This window comes from Oryza glaberrima, chromosome 8 (assembly GCF_000147395.1).
Source record: "Oryza glaberrima chromosome 8, OglaRS2, whole genome shotgun sequence".
NCBI lineage: Eukaryota > Viridiplantae > Streptophyta > Magnoliopsida > Poales > Poaceae > Oryza > Oryza glaberrima.
The window spans coordinates 24,407,868-24,427,652 of NC_068333.1; the positions used below are offsets into that span (position 1 = coordinate 24,407,868).

Below are 19,785 nucleotides of genomic sequence, written 5' to 3' on the forward strand. Positions count from 1 at the left end.
TTTCATATAGGTCACACTCCCTAATAGCAATAGGGAGTACTCCCTTCACTAAGTTGTTTAGACTTTTTATTAGTTAAACTTATTTAAGTTTGATCAACTTTACGTAGAAATATAGTACTATTTCTAACAAAAAAAAACATATTATCAAAATATATTCAATGATAGATTTAATAAAACTAAGTTGGTGTTATAGATATTGCTTTTTTTTTTCTATAAATTTGATCAAACTTAAAAGAATCTAAATAAAAAAAAGTCAAAACAACTTTTAATATAAAACGGAGGGAGTAGTATAAATTTGATCAAACTTAAAAATATCTAAATAAAAAAGTTAAAACAACTTATAATATAAAACGAAAGGAGCAGTAGAAATTAAGCAAGTAATCGACATTGGGAGGTACCAGGATAGCAACCTGCCTCCTGTTTCAGTCATATCAAATACAGTAATAATTTCTAAAAGAAAAACATAGTCGTAAGTCGTATCATATCATTATGATACTTCATCATCATTACAGCTTTCTTAATCCGTGATAAACTAGGGCAGCTTGGGTCTCCCTGCACCATTTATCAGTATGTGCAGTCATCACTCTTGATCAGAATCTGAAGTCATGCATACGAAATCTTCAGTGTTTAATTCCACCATTGATGAGGGATTAAACAAATGTGTGATAAAGATCACCCAACCTTCAAAACATTATCTAATTCCATTACGCATGCATGAATTTGTTTGTGAGGGCTAGCTTTCATCGCGTCGACTTTGTTGCAAGCTCAAGAAAATATCTGAGAGTGATGGAGCCGTCAGGGTGGTAGAAAGAAAGCAAGTCAATTTGCAAAGCAGTTCTTTCTGACAGGTAGCCATCCTGCAACGAGTTATGAGCTCTAATCCTCTCATTGTTGCTCGTTACCTTAGTTACCTTATTAGCACAACCCAAATTTATTTTTTTAAACGGGGTTTGTGGGTTTTATTTCACTGTACTATATTCTTTAAGCATTGGCTTATAAATCACTAATAACACAGATATGAAGTTTTTTTTTTTTACCATGAATTATGTTTGTAACTTCGTTCCATTTTCTGCAGAAGATAAACGCAAATAAGATAGCGTAGAATTGATCATTTGTAAGTTTAGTATAGATATATTGCATCTTTCTATAACATCAGCAGTGCGAACAGCTGACGTTGTCCTAGCTTACTGACCCCCAATACATGATAAATCTTTGTCAGGAAGACGGAGAAAACAGTGCATCATTCCAACTCTGAATGTACAAAATCCGAGTTGGTCAGTTTCAATAAAACTGATCTACCGTGCAATTGTCGTTATCGCTTACCAAATCCATGTTAACTTTATTAAGCAATTTGCTCTTGTAGTAGCATCAACATAATCCATTAAAATGCATTAAGTATAACAGAACCCCCCAAAAAGTATCAAGCAAACAACGTTTATTCATATACATGTATGGTGGTGAATGGCTAGTAGTTCTTGTGAGCTACTGCTACTAACCGGTGGAGAGATTCTCCATAGGAAAATGCCTTATCAAGAGAAAAAAAAAAGTAGTTTACACTGCCATCTATTTGGATATCAGAGTGCCACGTCACCTGGAGAATGGAGATGACCTCTCATATTTCTGAACAGAAGCATGTATACATGCAAACGTGTCTATAAGGGTTTCTAGTTCTACAACCTTTCATCTATGAGAAATATAGGTTCTATAAACACAAAGCCCTTGGTTTTAAGGGTGGAACATCACTATTCTATGTTCTGAATATATCTTGTGCTTGTGTCTGTCAAGGCACCTGGGAGAACTGGTCTTGTTATCATCCACAGCTTGGGACACAGTGCACCTTGCTCTCTTTTCACAATCTTCTGCACCTACCAGCCATGCACAATTTGTATGCCCCTTCAGTCTAAAAGTTCAATCCATCTGAATTCTGAACCCTTGCACCATCAATCAAGCTCGAATCGTCCATGCTGAAGTCTTGGTAGTCAAGCAGCCAGTCTGTTGTGCTTCCATCCCATGCTGACTGCTTAACGATGCCACTGAAGTCATCTTCATTGCTGCTAGTAAAATTTAGCCATGGCTCGTCAGCTGGAAGCTCTACCTCCAACAGCCAGTTCACCAATGGGTCCAGGCCATGACTGCTGGTGTTCCTGCTTGACTGCTCCATCGAGTCTGTGGGCACTGACATGTCCCTGCTGCAGCCTCCCTCGGGATCGAACGGATATGCCATGCCATTTGACTTGGCTGATTCGGTTGTGGCAGTGGACAGCGTGGAGGTTCTTGTTTGGCTAACCACCTTGGTGTTGGGCAGAGGCTGATGTGTGGCTGGGTCGATGCCCATCTTGATGAGCTTCTTCTTGATGTGCGTGTTCCAATGGTTCTTGATCTCGTTGTCTGTTCTCCCTGGTAATTTGGCGGCGATCTTGGACCATCTGTGTACGGATACAAGGTATCAAGAATCAAGAGTAATGAAAATGGTAATGTTATTCCAGTAAAAAAATATGGTAATGTTATCTTCTTTGTGCAAGGAACCGAAAGGGTGAAAAAGACAAGCCATTCGACCAATTTCAAGTATTTTCCCAGTTTGCTAATGATAGCAGTGTATTCGATATCACGTTTCAACATTTTTTGCACTAAGCTAGGTTGATTATGACATGATTGGTGCTATCACTTTTACTTTGTAGCCTTTGAATTGTTCTATTTCTTTCTCTCTCTGGTTCATCTACATAACATATGGAGGTTACATCAACATAACATTTGTCGGTTTAGAGGGCAATAACAAAAACAAGCATTACTATTCCATTATTCTTTTGAGTCACATTAGCATCATTGTAATGACCAAAGGCACGGAACAATAAATCAACAACAGAGGTTACAGAGAAGAAGATAATAAAAGGAACAAGAATCACTCATTCAGGACCTAGTGAAATAATGACATGCAAAACCCACGGGTTAATTAACTGTCAAAAATGTCGAACGCTGATACAGTTGCACTTAGACAGCTAACAGTAAGTTTTTAGAAGATATGAGGTCCTATTATCAGCAATTTCCTTTCCAGATAGATTATTCTAAGCAGTTCCAACAAAAATGTTAACCAAGGGTAGCTTACTCTCAGTATATAAGGACTTGTTTCATTCTAAACAAAGTACTAATAGTTTTTAGATAAGCTTGTAGTGATTAATAGTCATGGAGGCAGACTGGAGGTTTGAGATTTGACAAGGATACCGTGTGCATATGACTTTGACGCTCTTGGTTAAATTCAGCTGGTTGAGTATTGGGCACATATAGTCATTTGCTAATTAGTTGTATACAAAAATAATCTCAATTATTTTGTTGGGACGCCAATACTGATATTAGATAGCAATCTGTCATACTATCTATGCTCCTTTACTTTCAGCTTTAGAAATTGATATGATCTGTAGCACACACCTTCGACCATCATTTTTTCTCAATCAAGATTTCAAGTATAATTATACGAAGAAGTTACATGAAAAATTAAAAATCTAGTAATCTCATTTTGAAATAACAAATCCAAACAGTTTGATGCATATTAGTGGTCAAAGCTTTATGAGTTTGATCCATAAAAGAAACAGAGGGAGTGATGTATCACTATGCATCTTGTAATAATTAATAAATGCATGCATGCATACATCATGTCTTTTGTTCATATACATAGTAAACATACTACAAGTTAAGTGCTCATACGATCTTTAGAAACACAAATGCACTGCTTCTAAAGCATACCAAGAGATTGATATGTAACTACAAACTGTTACATACACGATGCACACACTAACTGCATGCAATTTGGTTTTTGAGAAGCATGGTGGCACCACTGCTCATTAACATGAAGTTTTGCTTTACCTATATTCCGTTTTTCCTGGATGCTTCTAAACTTAATCAAAAGGAATTCACTCATGGGTTCATGCCCAGGAATGCATGCAGATAGCATTTTCTAGCATAGCAGGAGGCAGATGGATCAACATATGAGATGCCCTATATGCAAGCTTATAAGCGTGCTACAATATATCATATCATATCATGAGATATCCATGCAAGTAGGCGTACCTGTTACCAAGCTTGGCATGGAGGTCCACAACAAGCTGCTCCTCGTCTGCGGTGAGGAGGCCACGCTTGAGGTCAGGGCGGAGATAGTTGGTCCACCGCAACCGGCAGCTCTTGCCACAGCGCAGCAGCCCTGCCAGCTTAGGCACTGCTCGCCAGCAGCAGCGGCCATGTGTCAGGATGAAACTGATGAGCTTCTTGTCCTCCTCTGCCGTCCATGGCCCCCTCTTCACCTTCTTCTTGTCACAGCACGGCTGCCTCCCCATTTGCTAGTTACTGCAGACTTGCACCAGATAGATGGAATCCTGTATAAAATGAACACTTATAAATTTCTAGTGCTTGCACATGTCCAGTGAGCTGCAAAACTCCTGTGCACAAGCGTCAGATGAAAGGGTGGTGACAGCTCTGTTGCAACTGCAATTGGTGTCTGTGCTTGCATATTTATAGGTCAGCTCCTCACTTCCTCAGTTTCTCGAAAAAAATGTGTCTTTCATGAATTTTGTGTGGTGGTGATGATGATTTGGCTTAATTTAGTGTGCTTAGAAAGCAAGGCCTCAATCCGTGCTACAGTAGACTTGCACCCAAAAATCCACATATATGCATTGCTGCAACGTGGTGCATCTACAGTTTAGTTGTTGATCGAATTTACAAATTATGTATAAAAAATATGTACTATTTTATTAGCACAACAGCAATTTGGTCGCACATGATGCTACAGGAAACTCAGATGTGATTTTCTCTGGAATGAAGTTGCATTTTAACTAGTATTTTTAAAGCTTTTGCTGCTTTCATTTCCCACAAGGCTACACATTTATGCTGCCTTTGCTACCCACCTATGCAGCCATTTCGTCATCAGCTGTGAACTATAGCTAACTGCTAACCAAAGTACCAAACCATTTGAGGAGCCCCCCTAACTTCATGTGATTGCTGTGAGCTGTAACTCATCGTATGGACCAGAATAATGACTTTGAGCACATGGTGGTGTATATTTTGCTACAGTAATATGTAGAAAAATAATCACGATCAGTGACTCCAGTGGTGAAAATTGTCATACAAGATACAGGCAATTTAGGATGTCATAGCACTGAATTTCATGACATCAGCTTTCAGTAGGCAAGAACTCAACCAAGTGATTTCTTCTGGCATACATGTACAGGTGCAAATTGTTTTTCTAGGGCTTGTTCGGTTAATACCGAAGAGGAAGGGATTGGAGGGGATTAATTCCACACCTCAATAGGTGTGGAACAAATCCCCTCTAATTCCCCTTCAATCCCCTTCTAAGAGGGATTAACAGAGCAAAGCCTTAAGGAACCAATGCTAAGTCTGTTGGGGAAAAAAATTACAAGTATACCTGGGGCTGGGACATACTTTGTCAATAGCAACACTGAAGATGGAAAGAGTCACAAACATAAAAATATCAACCATGTCATATATCAGCTTCCTCGAATATGCAATTACTCATTTACTTTACGATCAACCAGAAAAGGCTAGCCTCCAATAGCTCTGCCGATATCTAGGCATTAAAGCATATCAGGAAAAACAGTAACTAATTGATTTGAGTTGAGAAAACAGTGCCCACCATCAGTAACTTTCAAGTACCCTGTTCCATCAAACAACTGATTCAATGTGCAAGATAACTGATTATTTTGTAGCAGGATACAAAATGGAAAACTAGTGAACTATGAACTGTATGATCTAGGCATCTAACCACACTCTTCAGATCCTACTCACCACAGGAACGGGAAAAGAAATGGATAATTGTACCTTCACCCAGAAATGACAGCAAGGGATAGCTTATTATCTGTGGGCACACAACAGAATCTGCCGACATGAAGAAGAAAATGACCTTGTGCTGTAACAAGATAACAATGTCAACTTGGTGATACATACTTTGGAGTATTGATGTAAGAAGGGGACATTCAATCAATCAATCAGCAAGCTTGTAACCAAGCTATCTATTAGTAGATGTAAGATTTACATGTGTACTTAGAATGTTGAAACCAAGCTCATTGTGTATTTTCTGGAAGTCATACTCCAGATTTCAAGAAGTGATATATAAAACTACAAAAAGTGAGAACAAACTCTTGAGAAAACATATGCTTAGGAAACAAACACTCTGTAAGGAATGCATCTGTTGTATATTTACACCCAGTGCCATTGCATGTTTCTGAGATGAAACAGTAAATAAACGTAGCTTTTAGAAGAAGGAAACTCCCATCATCATGGGGGTAATTTTCTTTCTAGTCGGTTGGTCTATTCCATCCTGCCTTCCACTATCTGTAGTCTGTACTAGTTAGAACCAATGGACTGCATTTCTAGATGAGAAGATTTAGCTGACATCATCCAGTTGGTATTATCATGCAAAATTGGTCCTGAAAAAAACTAAACAGGAGGGATTATCTGGGAATAGTAACTTCAACATTTTTCTCTTGTTTTTCCCCCTCTTATGTGAGAGGGGTAGTTGATTATTCAGTGCCCAACTTCAAGCAAGCTTGTACAGTAGGACTTAGTGGGAGGTCTGTGTGTCCTTTCAGTATAACTTCTGGCTGCTTCCCTGAAGCTCTGACTATACCTTGACAGGATAGGAAGATATTACTAAAAGAACAAGTGACATTATCTATATATTAGGTCATTTAATAATAAAAACCCTTCAAAATTACATGTGCATGTAAGTGAGACTACCAATATTTAGGCTCCTCAGTCCTCACCAACCCATCTGAGTTACAGCTTTCAAGTAAAAGACCTGACACTTTCAAGTCCGTACCATGATTCTCCAATGGTTGAGCTAGTCAATGTTATAGATAAGATCACATAGAAGTAACCACTGAGCTACCATCTCGTGTTTGTGCAGTAACCACTAACCAACAGGCTCATGATTCCATTAAAATGCAAGGTTTTAGACAGATTACATGGATTTGGTATACATTCGATGGATATGGTTAGTTGATTACTGCTCATGTAACGGAGGTGGCTAGCTTTTAAAATGCATGAAAAAGAGAATGGGTCTAGTATTTCCATCACTACATCAGCTAAATGCACTGAATAACAACCTGGATTACCAACCTTCCAGCTAAGAAAACGCGTAATCGATGCCGCTTAACATTAAAGGTACTCTTGATTAGAGGGTAATTTATATATTTAGGTTTTGAATATTGATCTTCATGGCCACTTTGCGTTTTGAACTAAGGTACCCTCAGTAAGGTATCCCTCTTGCTTTATTTAGCAATTAGCACAATTACTTTCTGAAAAGGTTGAAAGAAATGACTGGGCTTAAAGGAAAATGTTGTGCCTGCCTCTTCAGACAAAAATATAATTAAAAAATGCTAGGAAATGTAGCTTGTCTACCTACAAAATCATCCAAGATTGATCACTCTATCTGACAGATAATGAGAGCATGGAATTAGTTCTAGCAGGCTGTACCAACGGCATATGCATGACAAATTGGCAATGCTAATAGTAAGCTAACAATTAGAACTGGAATGCTCCTCTTGTTCATTCATTGGCATCGTTCCCGAATACGACCCAACGCAGCATGGAGATCTTGTGTGCATTCCTCGATTCAGTCTCAAGCTATATTGTTGCCGATGCTGAATTACATGAGCACACGGAAGTATTGGTCTTCCAAGATATCATCATAAGACAAAAGTACCAGAAGAAGGGACTAGACTGTACAGAACCTACACCCTCATGGGTCCTTGCTGCAACCAAACTCTACGACTTCGCGTATCTGCTCATGTCATTGCAGAGGACTACTACTGAAGGTTGCAAGGTGTTTCACATATTGTCATTCACATATAACAACACTTCACTAAAAACTAGTGTGAGAGGAGACACATGCCTCTAAATTTGGCCTACATCAAAGTTGTTCTTCCACCCCCAAAATCAACATGCATCGATCGGTTCATCTCATGGGGGGACAAGACAAGGGCGACGCATTCAGATATTGCGACCATGTGTGTCAGTAAGACAAGCAAGTATACCCACCAAGATCGCGGCAAGATCGGAAAGCTAGGGCACGGATCGCAGCGAGGAGATGTGTACAGGAGACTAGAAAGCGAAGCGAGCAAAAGTGCAGTGGAATCTTTGGTTGGTAATGGACGGAACGGGCGCACACTGACCGAGCGGAGGCGCGGACTTCGCCGAGGTGGCGGTGACGGCGACCTCGCACCCTTTCCCTTCCCCCACCACCGGAGGAGGAAGGGGAGGGCGCCGTCGGAGGGGAGGGCGTACGGCCCGCGCTTGGAAGGGGACGCCATTGACGAGGGCGCAACACAACAGTGCGTTGGATGGCGATGGCTGGAGGGCGAACTCCTGTCTTTTTCAGAAAGTTCAGATTGTTTTTTGTAGAAAACAATAAGGATTTGTTTGGAATGAACTCCCTCCATCCTTTTTTATATGTATCGTTGGTTAATTTAAAAATAAATATAAAAGCGTCAAATATGAAAATACAGAGGGAATATGAATTTCGTAGTCAATTCCACCTTAAATCCCTTCGAAATTCCTATGTTTTTTTAAGAGGCCTAAACTCTTTTAAAGGTACACATTTTTTTATTCAATTGTTATGGACTGACCGGGTAAATAAAAAAATGAGTTCTAGGAATTTTTCCTATGTTGACTTCGTTATATATGAAAGAGATGCATCCGAATGAAAAATAAAAATTGTTCATGTAGCAAAAGTAAAAAAAAAAAGAGCAAAATATGGGTGGTGATTTGTTTTAAAGCGGAAAAGATATACTTTGACTCCCTCGACTATGGTATCAACTATGGTACGAGTAATTCATATTCAAACACACAAATACCGGATATATTGATTTCTCCAACTATTAAAACCAGCATAAACGATGACCCTGGTTGATTTGGAAAACAGTTTTGGCTGACGTAGCATCTACGTGGTGGTGTTGATCTACTATCTGTCCCATGTGGTGCTTATGTGGCATTAGAATAAAAACAAAAACAAAAAAAAATATGTGAGACCCATATATCATTCACCAAAAAAAAAAGATGGGACCCATTGACATAAGATGCACATGTCATCATTTGTCTGATTGTCTCCTTCCCTTTTTCCTCTTTCCTCACTCCCCATCTTTTTCCTCTTTCCTTTTCCCCCTTGCTACTGTTGCTCGTCCAACTCCCTTGTCAGCATCTTGTTCTCCTTCCTTGTCTGCTCCACCGTCATCATTGTATCCTCCTTTTGCGCCTCGGTAGCGCTCGCCGCCGCCGTCGATGTTGGCGATGGCCACTTCTCGACCGTTACCTCGCCAAGAACTAAGAATGACAGCCTCTACATCGCCAGCGCAGACACGCCCTTCTCCCTGCCGGTGGTCACCTCGACAGGTATTGTCAACACTTACCGGACACGCACCATTGCCGCATCGCCTCACACTGGGATGGCGCTCCTCATCGTCACCTCCGAATCCGATGTAGCAACCGCGGTGGGGGTCGACATCATCGGTGCCAAGCCACCTCAGTTGGCGGGAGAGTCGAACCGCTTGTGCACGACAAAGTCACCCAACAATGGCTTGAGGATGAGCGAGAAGGACATGGTATCGGCGGTTTTAACCTCGATGATCACAGTGATGGCTAAGGTAGCGGTGCCGAAGATAAAGAGGACGAGAAGGGACAACCGCTAGGGCTAGAGCTACGTGGGACGAAGACTAAATCAACACCACCCCATCAGCCAATACTGCTTCCCAAATCACCAAGGGGCACCAGTTTTGATAGTTGATATAGTTGGTTTTGTGTTGGAGGGCATGAATTATACTCGGGCCATAGTTGAGGGAGTCAAAGTATACTGTTTTCCTTTTAAAGCTCATCCATCAATCCCCTTAGCCAGCCCATGCACAACAGGTCATTCGCCAGCCCAACACACCGTACCGAATGGGATTCGGCGCTACCGTGCGGGCCGTAGCAGATGGGCCGGAACGGGATTCACGTCAGGCCCGTACTATATGGGCTGTAACTCACGTGCGGGCCGTATCGCGTCAGATAACGTGGGTGGGGCCACAGTGGGGAGCCGAGGCCCAGTTGCACGGCCTGCGTAGGGACCACGCACCCCCTCGCCGCACATAAAAACTGGGGCCCACAGCCCCGCACGTCTTGCCCAGCGACGACGCCCAGTGTGGACCGCTCGATCTCATCTGAACGGCCCAGATCGAAACGGGTCATATATTTTGCGGCGGGGGCCGCCGGCGACGTACGGCGAGCCATCCCGGCGGCGTGCAGGCGTGATTCTCGCTGCCGGAATTTCGTTTTTTTTCTCTCCTCTCGCTGGAACCCATTACCCAAGGTCAAGAGGCCCCGGGCGATACGTTGTTTCTCACACAAGTCGTCGTCGTGGCCTGCGCGGTCACGCACCGTTCTCCACTCCACGAGGCGCATTAATAAACGATACGTGCCGGGCCGGTCAAATACCGGAGACCTTGATTAGGCAATACAGTAGAGATTATTAGAGAATCAGCAGATCAGATGGCTTGCCCCGGCCTACCACACATCTAAACGCTCGTCAGTTCGTCAACTTGTACCTATCTACACGAACACTAGCGAGTTGGTTGTTCTGGTCAGCTAATGGATTTTGTAACCCCAAAACCACACCATGACTCCATGACCAAAGCATTAAAACATTTTTTTCTGGCTAAAGTTTTATTAGTATAATCGTTGAACACGTATATAACAATATAAAAATTGGTGCAAGGACGCTCTAGGATAAAGTTGAGCTTTGTGTTGGTTGTAAGAGCGTTTTTTTGGCGATCTCTTCTGTGTTCCTTTGTTAGTCTAGCGGTGGTCGGTCACGCTTAGCGGCGGCTAGTACGGTGCTAGGCTTCTCTGGTTCTTCCGGACCTGTGTGTTGGTGCTGTCGGTGTGTGGGTGGTGATATTTTTTTTATCCTGGTTACGACTTTAGATGGCTGTAATCTTATAATTTTTTTATGCTCTATCAAAAATTTTTCATGCTCTATCAACATAACATCACACCGTCTCGTGCGAGTGGTTAAAAAAAATCTCTTCCATATCACATACCTTGTCAAAAACTAAATGAAAAAAAAAGAAACAATCAGAGACCCTTAGCAAGTTGGCATATACTACAGTACAGTATAAAAATAGTATAAACCACTAAACCTCACTTTGATTATCGTAATCTACCGTGATCCGAGCTGAAACGGAAGGAAATCCACAGCGTTAGCCACGCGGGCAAACTGGTGCACCAACCCAACCCGACCCGATACGGCCTTAACTGCTCTTCACCTCCTCCGTCTCCTCCCCAACCAGAACCCCCACGCACTCACGCGCACTGCACGCCGCAACACAACGCGCTCGCCTCGCCTCGCCCCGATCGGTGGTGGTGCTCGCCGTCGCCGGGCGGCGCTAGGGTGGCCGGAGAGGCTCCGGAGAGTAGGAGGAGGAGGAGGAGGAGGAGGAGGAGGAGGAGCCGGAGATGAGGGGGTCGAGGAGGCCGGTGGCCGTGGTGCTGAGCTGGGTGCGGAGGCAGCCGCCCAAGGTCAAGGCGTTCCTCGCCGTGGTCGCCGGGATGGCCGCGCTCGTCTTCATCCGCTTCATCGTCCACGACCACGACAACCTCTTCGTCGCCGCCGAGGCCGCCCACGCGCTCGGCCTCGGAGTCCTCATCTACAAGCTCACCAAGGAGAAGACCTGCGCCGGTAAAAATCCTCCCCCCTTCTTCCCTCCCGACGTCATCCCCTCGATCCACACAGCTCCCTGGATTCCACCCCCTCCGGATCCCTATTTTTTAGAAATAATTTTGTGACTTGTTTTGCGTTTGTGTGTTGGATGTGTTTCCGCTCCGATAAGATTATTTATTACGCACCTTATTTACTGCTAATTTCCTCACTGTTCGCGTGGAGGTATTTAATTTTTTTATATATATTTTCGACTTGATTTGTTTACGGAGATGGGTAATTTGGGTTATATTTAGCGAGAGCCGAGAGAGGTTTGGAATTTACTGTTTTGTTTCCACACTTTAATACTGCCTGCAACTTGTGCTGACTTGTATATTGCTATGTTAGTGGTAAGTTTACACTATATGTTCACACTGAGGTTGGCATGGTGAGATTGTCATGTGGTGATATTGCTGGGTGATTCTAAACTCAAATTGAGGAAGCAGCTTTTTGCTTGTTCAATCCAATCACCTTGCTCGGTCGCAATTCTTACTGCATCTGTGTATGCAACTACAGGTTTTCTAGTAATGAGGTGGACATTCTATATGTAGATGTGTTGTAGGGTAGCACTAGCAGAGTTTGTTTTGAGCAGTACTGGTCTGTCAGGTAGCTGATTGAAGTGTTTGTTGGAGGGAGTATGTCATCTCCTGGTGGACGGCGCATAGATTATGGTGTTTAGATTGGTGGTGCTGCTTCAGTCCCTACTAGAACGCCTTTCTCTGTCATGGAACTTGTTGTTTTCCATCTCCTTTCGTGCTTTACTTTCTGAAAACATATTATGTCTGAGTGCTTGGTTGTGCAAATGAAGAATTTAAGAAGGGGGTATAAAGATGGTGATTCTGACATTAAAATATTAGGCAATTAACTTACCAAGATATGGTCCATCTCATAATTCCATTGCTTTCCAAAAGCATAATTGCTTGGAATTTATGATTGCTTTCTGGCAACTTGGTTGTTCTTGCTTCTTGAGTGGAAAGAGAATAGCAAAATCCCAATTGGTCTATTGTATTCTAAGTTTTTAACCGAACTGGTTTTCACTACATCAGTACAGCTGTTTATCTGCATGCATTAGCAAGCTGTAAAATCACTTGTTTGAAAGTGGAAATTGTATGGTAATCAGGTAAGTTTTTTAGATAGTGGATGCTGCATTCACTTCCCAGTTTTTATTGAGGATAGACCAATTATTTTATTTAATATGCATCAAAATGAATTAACTGCATGCAGTTTAAGGACTTCTGTAATGTTGGTGTTTTCGTTAATGAAAACGGAGGTGCCTCCCTTTCTCAAAAAATAAAATAAGATGAATTAACTGCTTGAATGACAGGGAGTAGACTGGTATAGAATCGCATGTTGAAAATTACAATTGCAAGATGAATTTCCTCTCACCCCTCATACCCCCTTCCCCAACTCTGGGACCTTTTTAATTGTCCCTTTTGTTACTCTCTTCATTTAATTCCTACATTTATGTAACTCATGCTCTAATTTGTTTAAACCTTCTAAATTACTGCAGGACTCTCACTCAAGTCTCAGGATTTAACAGCACTATTTCTGGCTGTTAGGCTGTACTGCAGTTTTGTTATGGAGTATGACATCCATACCATACTTGATACAGCTACACTAGCAGCTACTCTCTTTGTCATCTACATGATTCGGTTCAAACTGAGGTCAACTTATATGCTGGACAAGGACAATTTTGCATTGTACTACGTGGTAAGTGCAATATCAGCTTCTAGAGTCTAGACTAAAAAACTCTTTGAATCTATTAAACATAAAGTTTGTGGTGCCCTCTGTTTTGTGTAAACTTTCTGACTTCATTGTGTGAACTATAACTGTTGGAGCTGCTCAAAACACAAATTCTATAAATGTTCCCCTGCTTGATCTAGACTAAAGACATAGTTCAAGCACTTGAAATTTCCAGGTTCCCACCGCCAAGATCATAACCTGCTTGTATATTGCAGTTGCATGTGTTTACTAGTATTCATTACCAATGCAATGATCTGTACACCTATTCTGGGTGCTAACTATTTTTTGCCAGACATGCTTATGTACTTGTTTTGATCATTCATCTTGTTAGCCCCCTTCTTATTGCTAGACATGCTATCTTACTAGACGTTACATTCCAGGTGTTACCTTGTGCTGGCCTAGCTCTCCTGGTTCATCCTTCAACATCGCATAACATCATCAACAGGATCTCCTGGGCTTTCTGTGTTTATTTGGAAGCTGTTTCAGTGCTGCCACAGTTGCGTTTGATGCAAAACACAAAGGTAAATCTTAAAGATACATACATATGATCTTCAATGCACAGTCCAGTGGCTGAATTTCTTACTTTGTTTCTTTTTGGGGTGCAGATTGTGGAACCATTTACAGCTCATTATGTGTTTGCATTGGGTGTTGCAAGGTTTCTTAGCTGCGCACACTGGGTCCTTCAGGTTCTTTTCTCAGCCTCCTTCCTCCTTAAGTGTTGTTGTAGTTTTGAAATTTGGACCATAGAACCAATGCAAATGGTGTTCAGACCAGTTACAGTATGTAACATTAACAGGGGAGGTTGAGAGCTGACACTCCAGACTCCTCAGATCGACCAAACAGAATAAAGGGGGGAAAAGCGAAATGTGCAGTTAGAAAAATAAACAACGCCTCTGATTGCTTGTTCTAGTTTATTACGCAGGAGTATCTAGACTCTCACTGCAATGCAGCTGGTAGATTTTCTGGAAGCAATGCGGAACTTAACATCTTTGAATTGATATGTATTTCCTGTTGTATCATCGTCATTCATGCTTATTCCTGATGCATCATATCATAGGGAATACACTGTTCTACTCCGTTGCATATTGGATGTAAATGTCTGCATTTTAAGCTGTATATATTCTTGAGAAATCTGTTACTTCTGATGCATGATTAGTAGTGATCTAATCTGTAAACAGAATAGGATTTTTTTTAGCAAGCCCATCTAAATCAATTTGCTGTGATCTAATCTGCAGGTTTTGGATACCCGTGGTCGCTTGTTGACTGCTCTGGGCTATGGTCTGTGGCCTTCGATGGTGCTTCTCTCTGAAATCGTTCAGACGTTCATCCTTGCTGATTTCTGCTACTACTATGTGAAGAGGTACATAAATCTACCTTTTACCGTCATCAAGGCAAAATTGTGAAGATTGGCTAACCAGTGATCTTTTGCTGCAGTGTTTTTGGTGGGCAACTTGTCCTTCGACTTCCGTCTGGAGTGGTGTAAAAATGCAGCAGGATGCAACATGTTATGGGCTTTGTGCACGTTTAGTACATCGTCGGATACCAGAGCCTTGTTTGCTTGATAATTTTTTTCAGTTACAAATTGCTCATGTGAAAAATGTACCTACCAGAGACCGTGATGAAATCTAGAGACTAGTTTTTAACTACTTAGCTTTTATCATACGATCAGTTGTCGCAGGCCCCAATAGATAGACCAAGACAGTTCCCCTAATTTGGATCTCGTTATTGATCACCTCCTGCTGTTGGTGTGCAAAGTTTGTTTATCTAGCAGAACTCTCTAGTCAGCATCTATGATGGGCCAGAAGCAAACCCACGTGACATCAGAGACCATACAAAAACTAGGAAACAGCAACTACTGTTGGCCCATTTGTGCTAGAGGCTGAATCAGTCAAGCAAATTGCAATTGCATACGAACATTGGGTGAAGCAGCAAGGCAGGCCATGGAAGACTTTGCACGTATAGTTTGTTCTCTACTGTACCTTTAACATTTCACTTGGAACACCTCAAGAAAAAGCATCAATGGCACACGCCGCATCCGTGCAAGAAAGAAGAAACGAGGTTGGCCGCCGCCGCAGCAGCATGCCTTGCTTGCCGTGATCATGCCGCCTGCTTCTCTCTTCGCCCACCGGCTAAGCAACATAGAATTCCTATTCAACAACTTCTATTGCGTTCCGTTCCGTGAGCTATTTCCCCAAATCAAGAATATCCTTTGCCTTTCGTTTTTCTTTTTCCGTATGAAAAAGTTATGCTCCATATGAAACTTTTATATGGTTTGCCAATACATATGGGCATAAGCAAAGCTGGATTACGGGCTGTTCTTTTTTTTTTTCTTATGCCTTGCACTACCAAAATGTCATTTTTGGTAGGGTAGAGTTAGAAACGAAACAGAGTTATTCATGAGACTCCAAACAAGATTGCTGATTTGTTACCCTCCTTAAATAATCCAAAATGAACCTACATAAGTTCACCAAAAGGAGTCTTCGTACATCTTTTCGTTTATACTTATACTTATCAGTCAAAATTTGAATTTTTAATCTTGAATTGAACCTGATTTTGAGGTTTTTTTTTTATGGAAGTTTATTTTTCAGCCTTTATTTTTATTAGATTGCCAAGAACATGTATATAAAAGTTTTATTCATAAATTACTTTTCATTTGTAAATATGTCGTTTCGCTTATTTCCACGATGATGGGGCCATTTGTAAGAGAAGTTCACCAAAGAGGCTGACCTGTGGGACCCAAACGGAACCGACCTGCCATGCCCATGCTGGCTGCGTTTACATCCTAAACTGAGGTCAGGTAGATTCGGGGTGCTGGACTGCCGTTCCAAAGCTGAAACACGGAAACGGTTACCTCTGTTCGCCTCGTCCTTTTCCTCTTTTACTTAAACCATCCCAGCCCACCACCACCGCGTGCGTGCGCTTCGCTTGCTTAACGTTCACCCACGCCACGCCGCCACCGCCTCGCTTTTCCTTCTCCACCATTTCTCCTTGTCTCCCACCACCACTTCCCCCCTTCTCCGATCCCTCCTCCCATGGACGCCGCCAAGGATACCACCGCCGCCGCCGCCGACCAAAACCCTACCCCCAACCCTCCCACCGCCGCAGCTCCACCCGATGACTCCGCGGCGGCGGCGGCGGGGAGACGGCCCTTCACCAGCCTCACCCAGGAGGAGGCCGACCTCGCCCTCGCCCGCGTCCTCCAGGAGCAGGTAAAAGCCGTACGCCGCCGCCTCGGGATCTCGCTGCTTCACCACGGTCGGGGGGGTTTGGCTTATCCGTGTTATTTTTTCTTTTTGTCGGCGCAGGAGAGGGCGTACATGATGCTCAGCGCGCACCACGGCGGCGACTACGCGGCCTCCGATGGTGGGAGCTACGAGTTTGACGAGGAAGGGGAGGGGAGCGATTTTGAGGACGAGGATGGGGACGGGGACGGCGACGGGGAGGCGCTGGATGAGGACGAGGAGGTGGCCGACGCAGACGCAGACGCCGCCGGTGACCCGGCTGAGTTGGACCCCGCGCGGTACGAGGACGACGAGGCCTTCGCGCGGGCGCTGCAGGACGCCGAGGAGCGCGAGGTCGCCGGCCGCCTCATGGCGCTCGCGGGCCTCAGTGATTGTGAGTGCACAAGGGAGAATTTTATCCCCCATCCTTTTTTTTTCTTCCTTTCACAGTTTTATTTCATTTTTGTGTGTAGCTTACAGTTGTTGTTGTTGTTGTTGTTGTTGTTGTTTTGTAGGGCGAGTGATGGACCATGATGATGACGATGTTGATGATGATGAGGATGATGACGATGATGATGATGATGAAGATGAAGACGGGGATGATCCACAGGTGACATTTTCTTCCATTTCATGAGTTTGGAATGCACGATATCTCCAATTCATTGTTCCATGCTTATCATGCAACCGTTCAATGAATAATTTGGATTCCGAGAGACAAGGAGAAAGGGAGGGTAACTTTTGGATTATTATGGGAGAAATTCAAGTATACCCATCTGTATGTAGTCCCATTCTTCAGAATGGGTAGGTGAATATTTTAGGTGCATATCGAACTAATATGGTAATGGCATATATACTACATTCTTTTCCTGTATATAGAAGTTAGAAGCTGTGCTACTTATGTTAAAAGCGATACAGGTTTGTTGAACTCAATGGCACGGTATCACCTTTGTCCGTCCATTTCCATTTCTAGATACTCAAATTATAATTTGGGAACTGACTTTTCCTGCTGCTTTTGCTGATCAGATTCTGATGCTTGCAAATAAGTATACTATTGTTCATTTGAAAATGGAAATTTAATGCCAATTCCTGTATGTGAGAATTGGGATGGGGTGTGTGTGTGTGTGTGTGTTGGGGGGGGGGGGGTAATGGCTTAAAATGTACCCAACTAGGAGCAATTTGCACTTTTCTTAATGCCGTGGTCTTGTTTTCCTGAAGTCTTCCAAGAATAAAGCTATTGTCTGACTTTTTTATTTACTTCTGACTTTAGGATGCATGGGAAGATGTTGATCCAGATGAATATTCTTATGAGGTAAGTTGTTTGTTCCCTTAAAAAAGACCGGTACTGTCTGCATTTGGTACACATCTAAAGCTTCAGGATCTGCTACTAAAATTTAATGTTGGTGTTCTTAGGAGCTGGTTGCATTGGGTGAAGTAGTTGGTACGGAAAGCAGAGGCCTCTCTGCTGATACGCTTGCTTCATTACCTTCAATAACTTATCGAGCACAAGATAAGCAAGACGGCAACATGGAACAGTATGTTAATATCTCCCCCCTTTTTTAGAAGTAACCGGCACTGTACTGATAAATGAAACTAATTTGCAGATGTGTTATTTGCCGTGTGGAATTTGAGGAAGGTGAATCATTGGTTGCACTTCCTTGCAAGCATTCATACCATTCTGAATGCATAAACCAATGGCTGCAATTAAATAAGGTATATAATTAACAGCATCTCCAGTCTTCATATCCACCAACCCCTTGATGAATGAAAGCAACGGCTTATGAACCCTACATCCCTATTCCTTGTCAGATATTGAATCAATGTTTTTCTTTTGCCACCTGACTATGAAGATACATCATTTGGCATGTTCAATGCACCCAATAACGGGAGCAGTTTAGGTTTATTGGAGAAAGCATTTTCATTTCCGAAAGGTGATAAATTTCCTTGATTGCTTTGCAGGTATGCCCTATGTGCAGTGCTGAAGTTCCTACTTCACAGGACACCCGGGCATGACATCACTACATATTGTAGCCATTATGGGCGTATAATTTAAAAGAAGTAGCGGCAGCTTGATACTTTCTGTCATCGGTGAAATGGAAGCATCAGGAGCTGGTGGATTGTTCAGGTCTCTGTACTTGTGTGCTTCCTTTGCCATGCCGCTACATTGGGTCGTGGTTAAGACGCTCATTGTCGCCCATGTATGATTTGATTAGATGTGAAATAGTTATTACATGGTTGCATCATTCAAATTCAAAGCAATTAATTTATAGTCTTCTGGTGGCCTGAGGCCTGTTGTAGCCTATAAGTTCCGAAATTTTTTTGAAAATATACTCTCTCTTTTTCATATTTTACATTTATATACACGTCTGAGATTAATTTGCAAAAATATACCTAACCCGCGGATTGGTTATGCGGGAGCGAGGGCGAACCACATACTCGAGCCGGTCGCGCGGAACTGGGATGAGCAACTGAGCCGGTCCCGCATAGCTGGACTGCGGGACCGAGTCGTTACCGCGGAGCGCGGCGGTACCGCAGAATGGCGCGGTCCCACGGCTCCAACGCGCGGTACCGAAGCCGGTCCCGTGGTCACTCCGGTTCTATGTCTTATTTCCTAATTTTTCCAAATCATCTCTTTTGTTTTTCGCACGCACGCTTTTCAAATGACTAAACGGTGCATTTTTTGCAAAAAAAAAAAGTTACCGCGGAGCGCGGCGGTACCGCAGAACGGCGCGGTCCCACGGCTCCAACGCGCGGTACCGAAGCCGGTCCCGTGGTCACTCCGGTTCCGTGTCTTATTTCCTAATTTTTCCAAATCATCTCTTTTGTTTTTCGCACGCAGGCTTTTCAAATGACTAAACGGTGCATTTTTTGCAAAAGAGTTTCTATATGAAAGTTGCTCAAACAAATCATATTGATCCTTTTTTTTAAAAAAATCAACTAATAATTAATTAATCACGTGCTAATTTATTGCTCCGTTTTCTGTGTGGGACATGTATTCACAATTTAGGAAACAACATCCATGAGGGAGCGGCGGTCCCGCGCATTCGGAATACGAGAGAGGGGCCGGTTCCGCACATCCGCTATGCGGGAGCG

At 42.7% G+C, this 19,785-nt stretch overlaps 3 protein-coding genes across 6 annotated transcripts; 2 read left to right on the plus strand and 1 right to left on the minus strand.

Annotated features, from left to right (window-relative positions):
- Nucleotides 1-1,617: 1,617 nt before the first annotated feature.
- Nucleotides 1,618-8,354, minus strand: LOC127781892 (MYB-like transcription factor ODO1). 4 transcript variants are annotated; one of them, XM_052308955.1, is made up of 4 exons: nucleotides 8,178-8,354; nucleotides 5,824-5,911; nucleotides 4,063-4,364; nucleotides 1,618-2,426 (listed from the first exon to the last, which is right to left on the minus strand). In XM_052308955.1, exons 3-4 carry the CDS (start codon nucleotides 4,323-4,325, stop codon nucleotides 1,901-1,903), a joined length of 789 nt encoding a protein of 262 aa, XP_052164915.1. In that variant the 5' UTR covers nucleotides 4,326-4,364; nucleotides 5,824-5,911; nucleotides 8,178-8,354; the 3' UTR covers nucleotides 1,618-1,900. The 4 variants fall into 4 exon arrangements, with proteins under 4 accessions (XP_052164915.1, XP_052164916.1, XP_052164914.1 ...); XM_052308956.1 differs by lacking the exon at nucleotides 5,824-5,911; XM_052308954.1 differs by having other exon boundaries at nucleotides 5,824-8,354.
- A 2,958-nt stretch (nucleotides 8,355-11,312) lies between these two features.
- On the plus strand, nucleotides 11,313-15,241 carry LOC127782184 (uncharacterized). The gene is made up of 6 exons (XM_052309258.1): nucleotides 11,313-11,713; nucleotides 13,242-13,441; nucleotides 13,855-13,995; nucleotides 14,080-14,160; nucleotides 14,710-14,834; nucleotides 14,909-15,241. The coding sequence occupies exons 1-6, from the start codon at nucleotides 11,491-11,493 to the stop codon at nucleotides 14,955-14,957; spliced, it is 819 nt and encodes a 272-aa protein (XP_052165218.1). The 5' UTR covers nucleotides 11,313-11,490; the 3' UTR covers nucleotides 14,958-15,241.
- Nucleotides 15,242-16,365: 1,124 nt separating this feature from the next.
- LOC127782183 (E3 ubiquitin ligase BIG BROTHER-related-like) lies at nucleotides 16,366-18,997 on the plus strand. Its single transcript, XM_052309257.1, has 7 exons — nucleotides 16,366-16,683; nucleotides 16,780-17,089; nucleotides 17,211-17,305; nucleotides 17,963-18,004; nucleotides 18,106-18,227; nucleotides 18,297-18,405; nucleotides 18,652-18,997. Exons 1-7 carry the CDS (start codon nucleotides 16,507-16,509, stop codon nucleotides 18,703-18,705), a joined length of 909 nt encoding a protein of 302 aa, XP_052165217.1. The 5' UTR covers nucleotides 16,366-16,506; the 3' UTR covers nucleotides 18,706-18,997.
- Nucleotides 18,998-19,785: the final 788 nt, after the last annotated feature.

Bases quoted from the DNA above. Each gene is read 5' to 3' on its own strand.
- LOC127781892 (XM_052308956.1), bottom strand. From the start codon at position 4,325: ATGGGGAGGCAGCCGTGCTGTGACAAGAAGAAGGTGAAGAGGGGGCCA. The intron at 2,427-4,062 runs GTACGCCTACTT...ATCCGTACACAG, and splicing joins CATGCCAAGCTTGGTAACAG to ATGGTCCAAGATCGCCGCCA.
- LOC127782184 (XM_052309258.1), top strand. From the start codon at position 11,491: ATGAGGGGGTCGAGGAGGCCGGTGGCCGTGGTGCTGAGCTGGGTGCGG. The intron at 13,996-14,079 runs GTAAATCTTAAA...TTTGGGGTGCAG, and splicing joins GTTTGATGCAAAACACAAAG to ATTGTGGAACCATTTACAGC. The intron at 14,161-14,709 runs GTTCTTTTCTCA...TCTAATCTGCAG, and splicing joins GCGCACACTGGGTCCTTCAG to GTTTTGGATACCCGTGGTCG.
- LOC127782183 (XM_052309257.1), top strand. From the start codon at position 16,507: ATGGACGCCGCCAAGGATACCACCGCCGCCGCCGCCGACCAAAACCCT. The intron at 17,306-17,962 runs GTGACATTTTCT...TTCTGACTTTAG, and splicing joins AAGACGGGGATGATCCACAG to GATGCATGGGAAGATGTTGA. The intron at 18,406-18,651 runs GTATATAATTAA...ATTGCTTTGCAG, and splicing joins AATGGCTGCAATTAAATAAG to GTATGCCCTATGTGCAGTGC.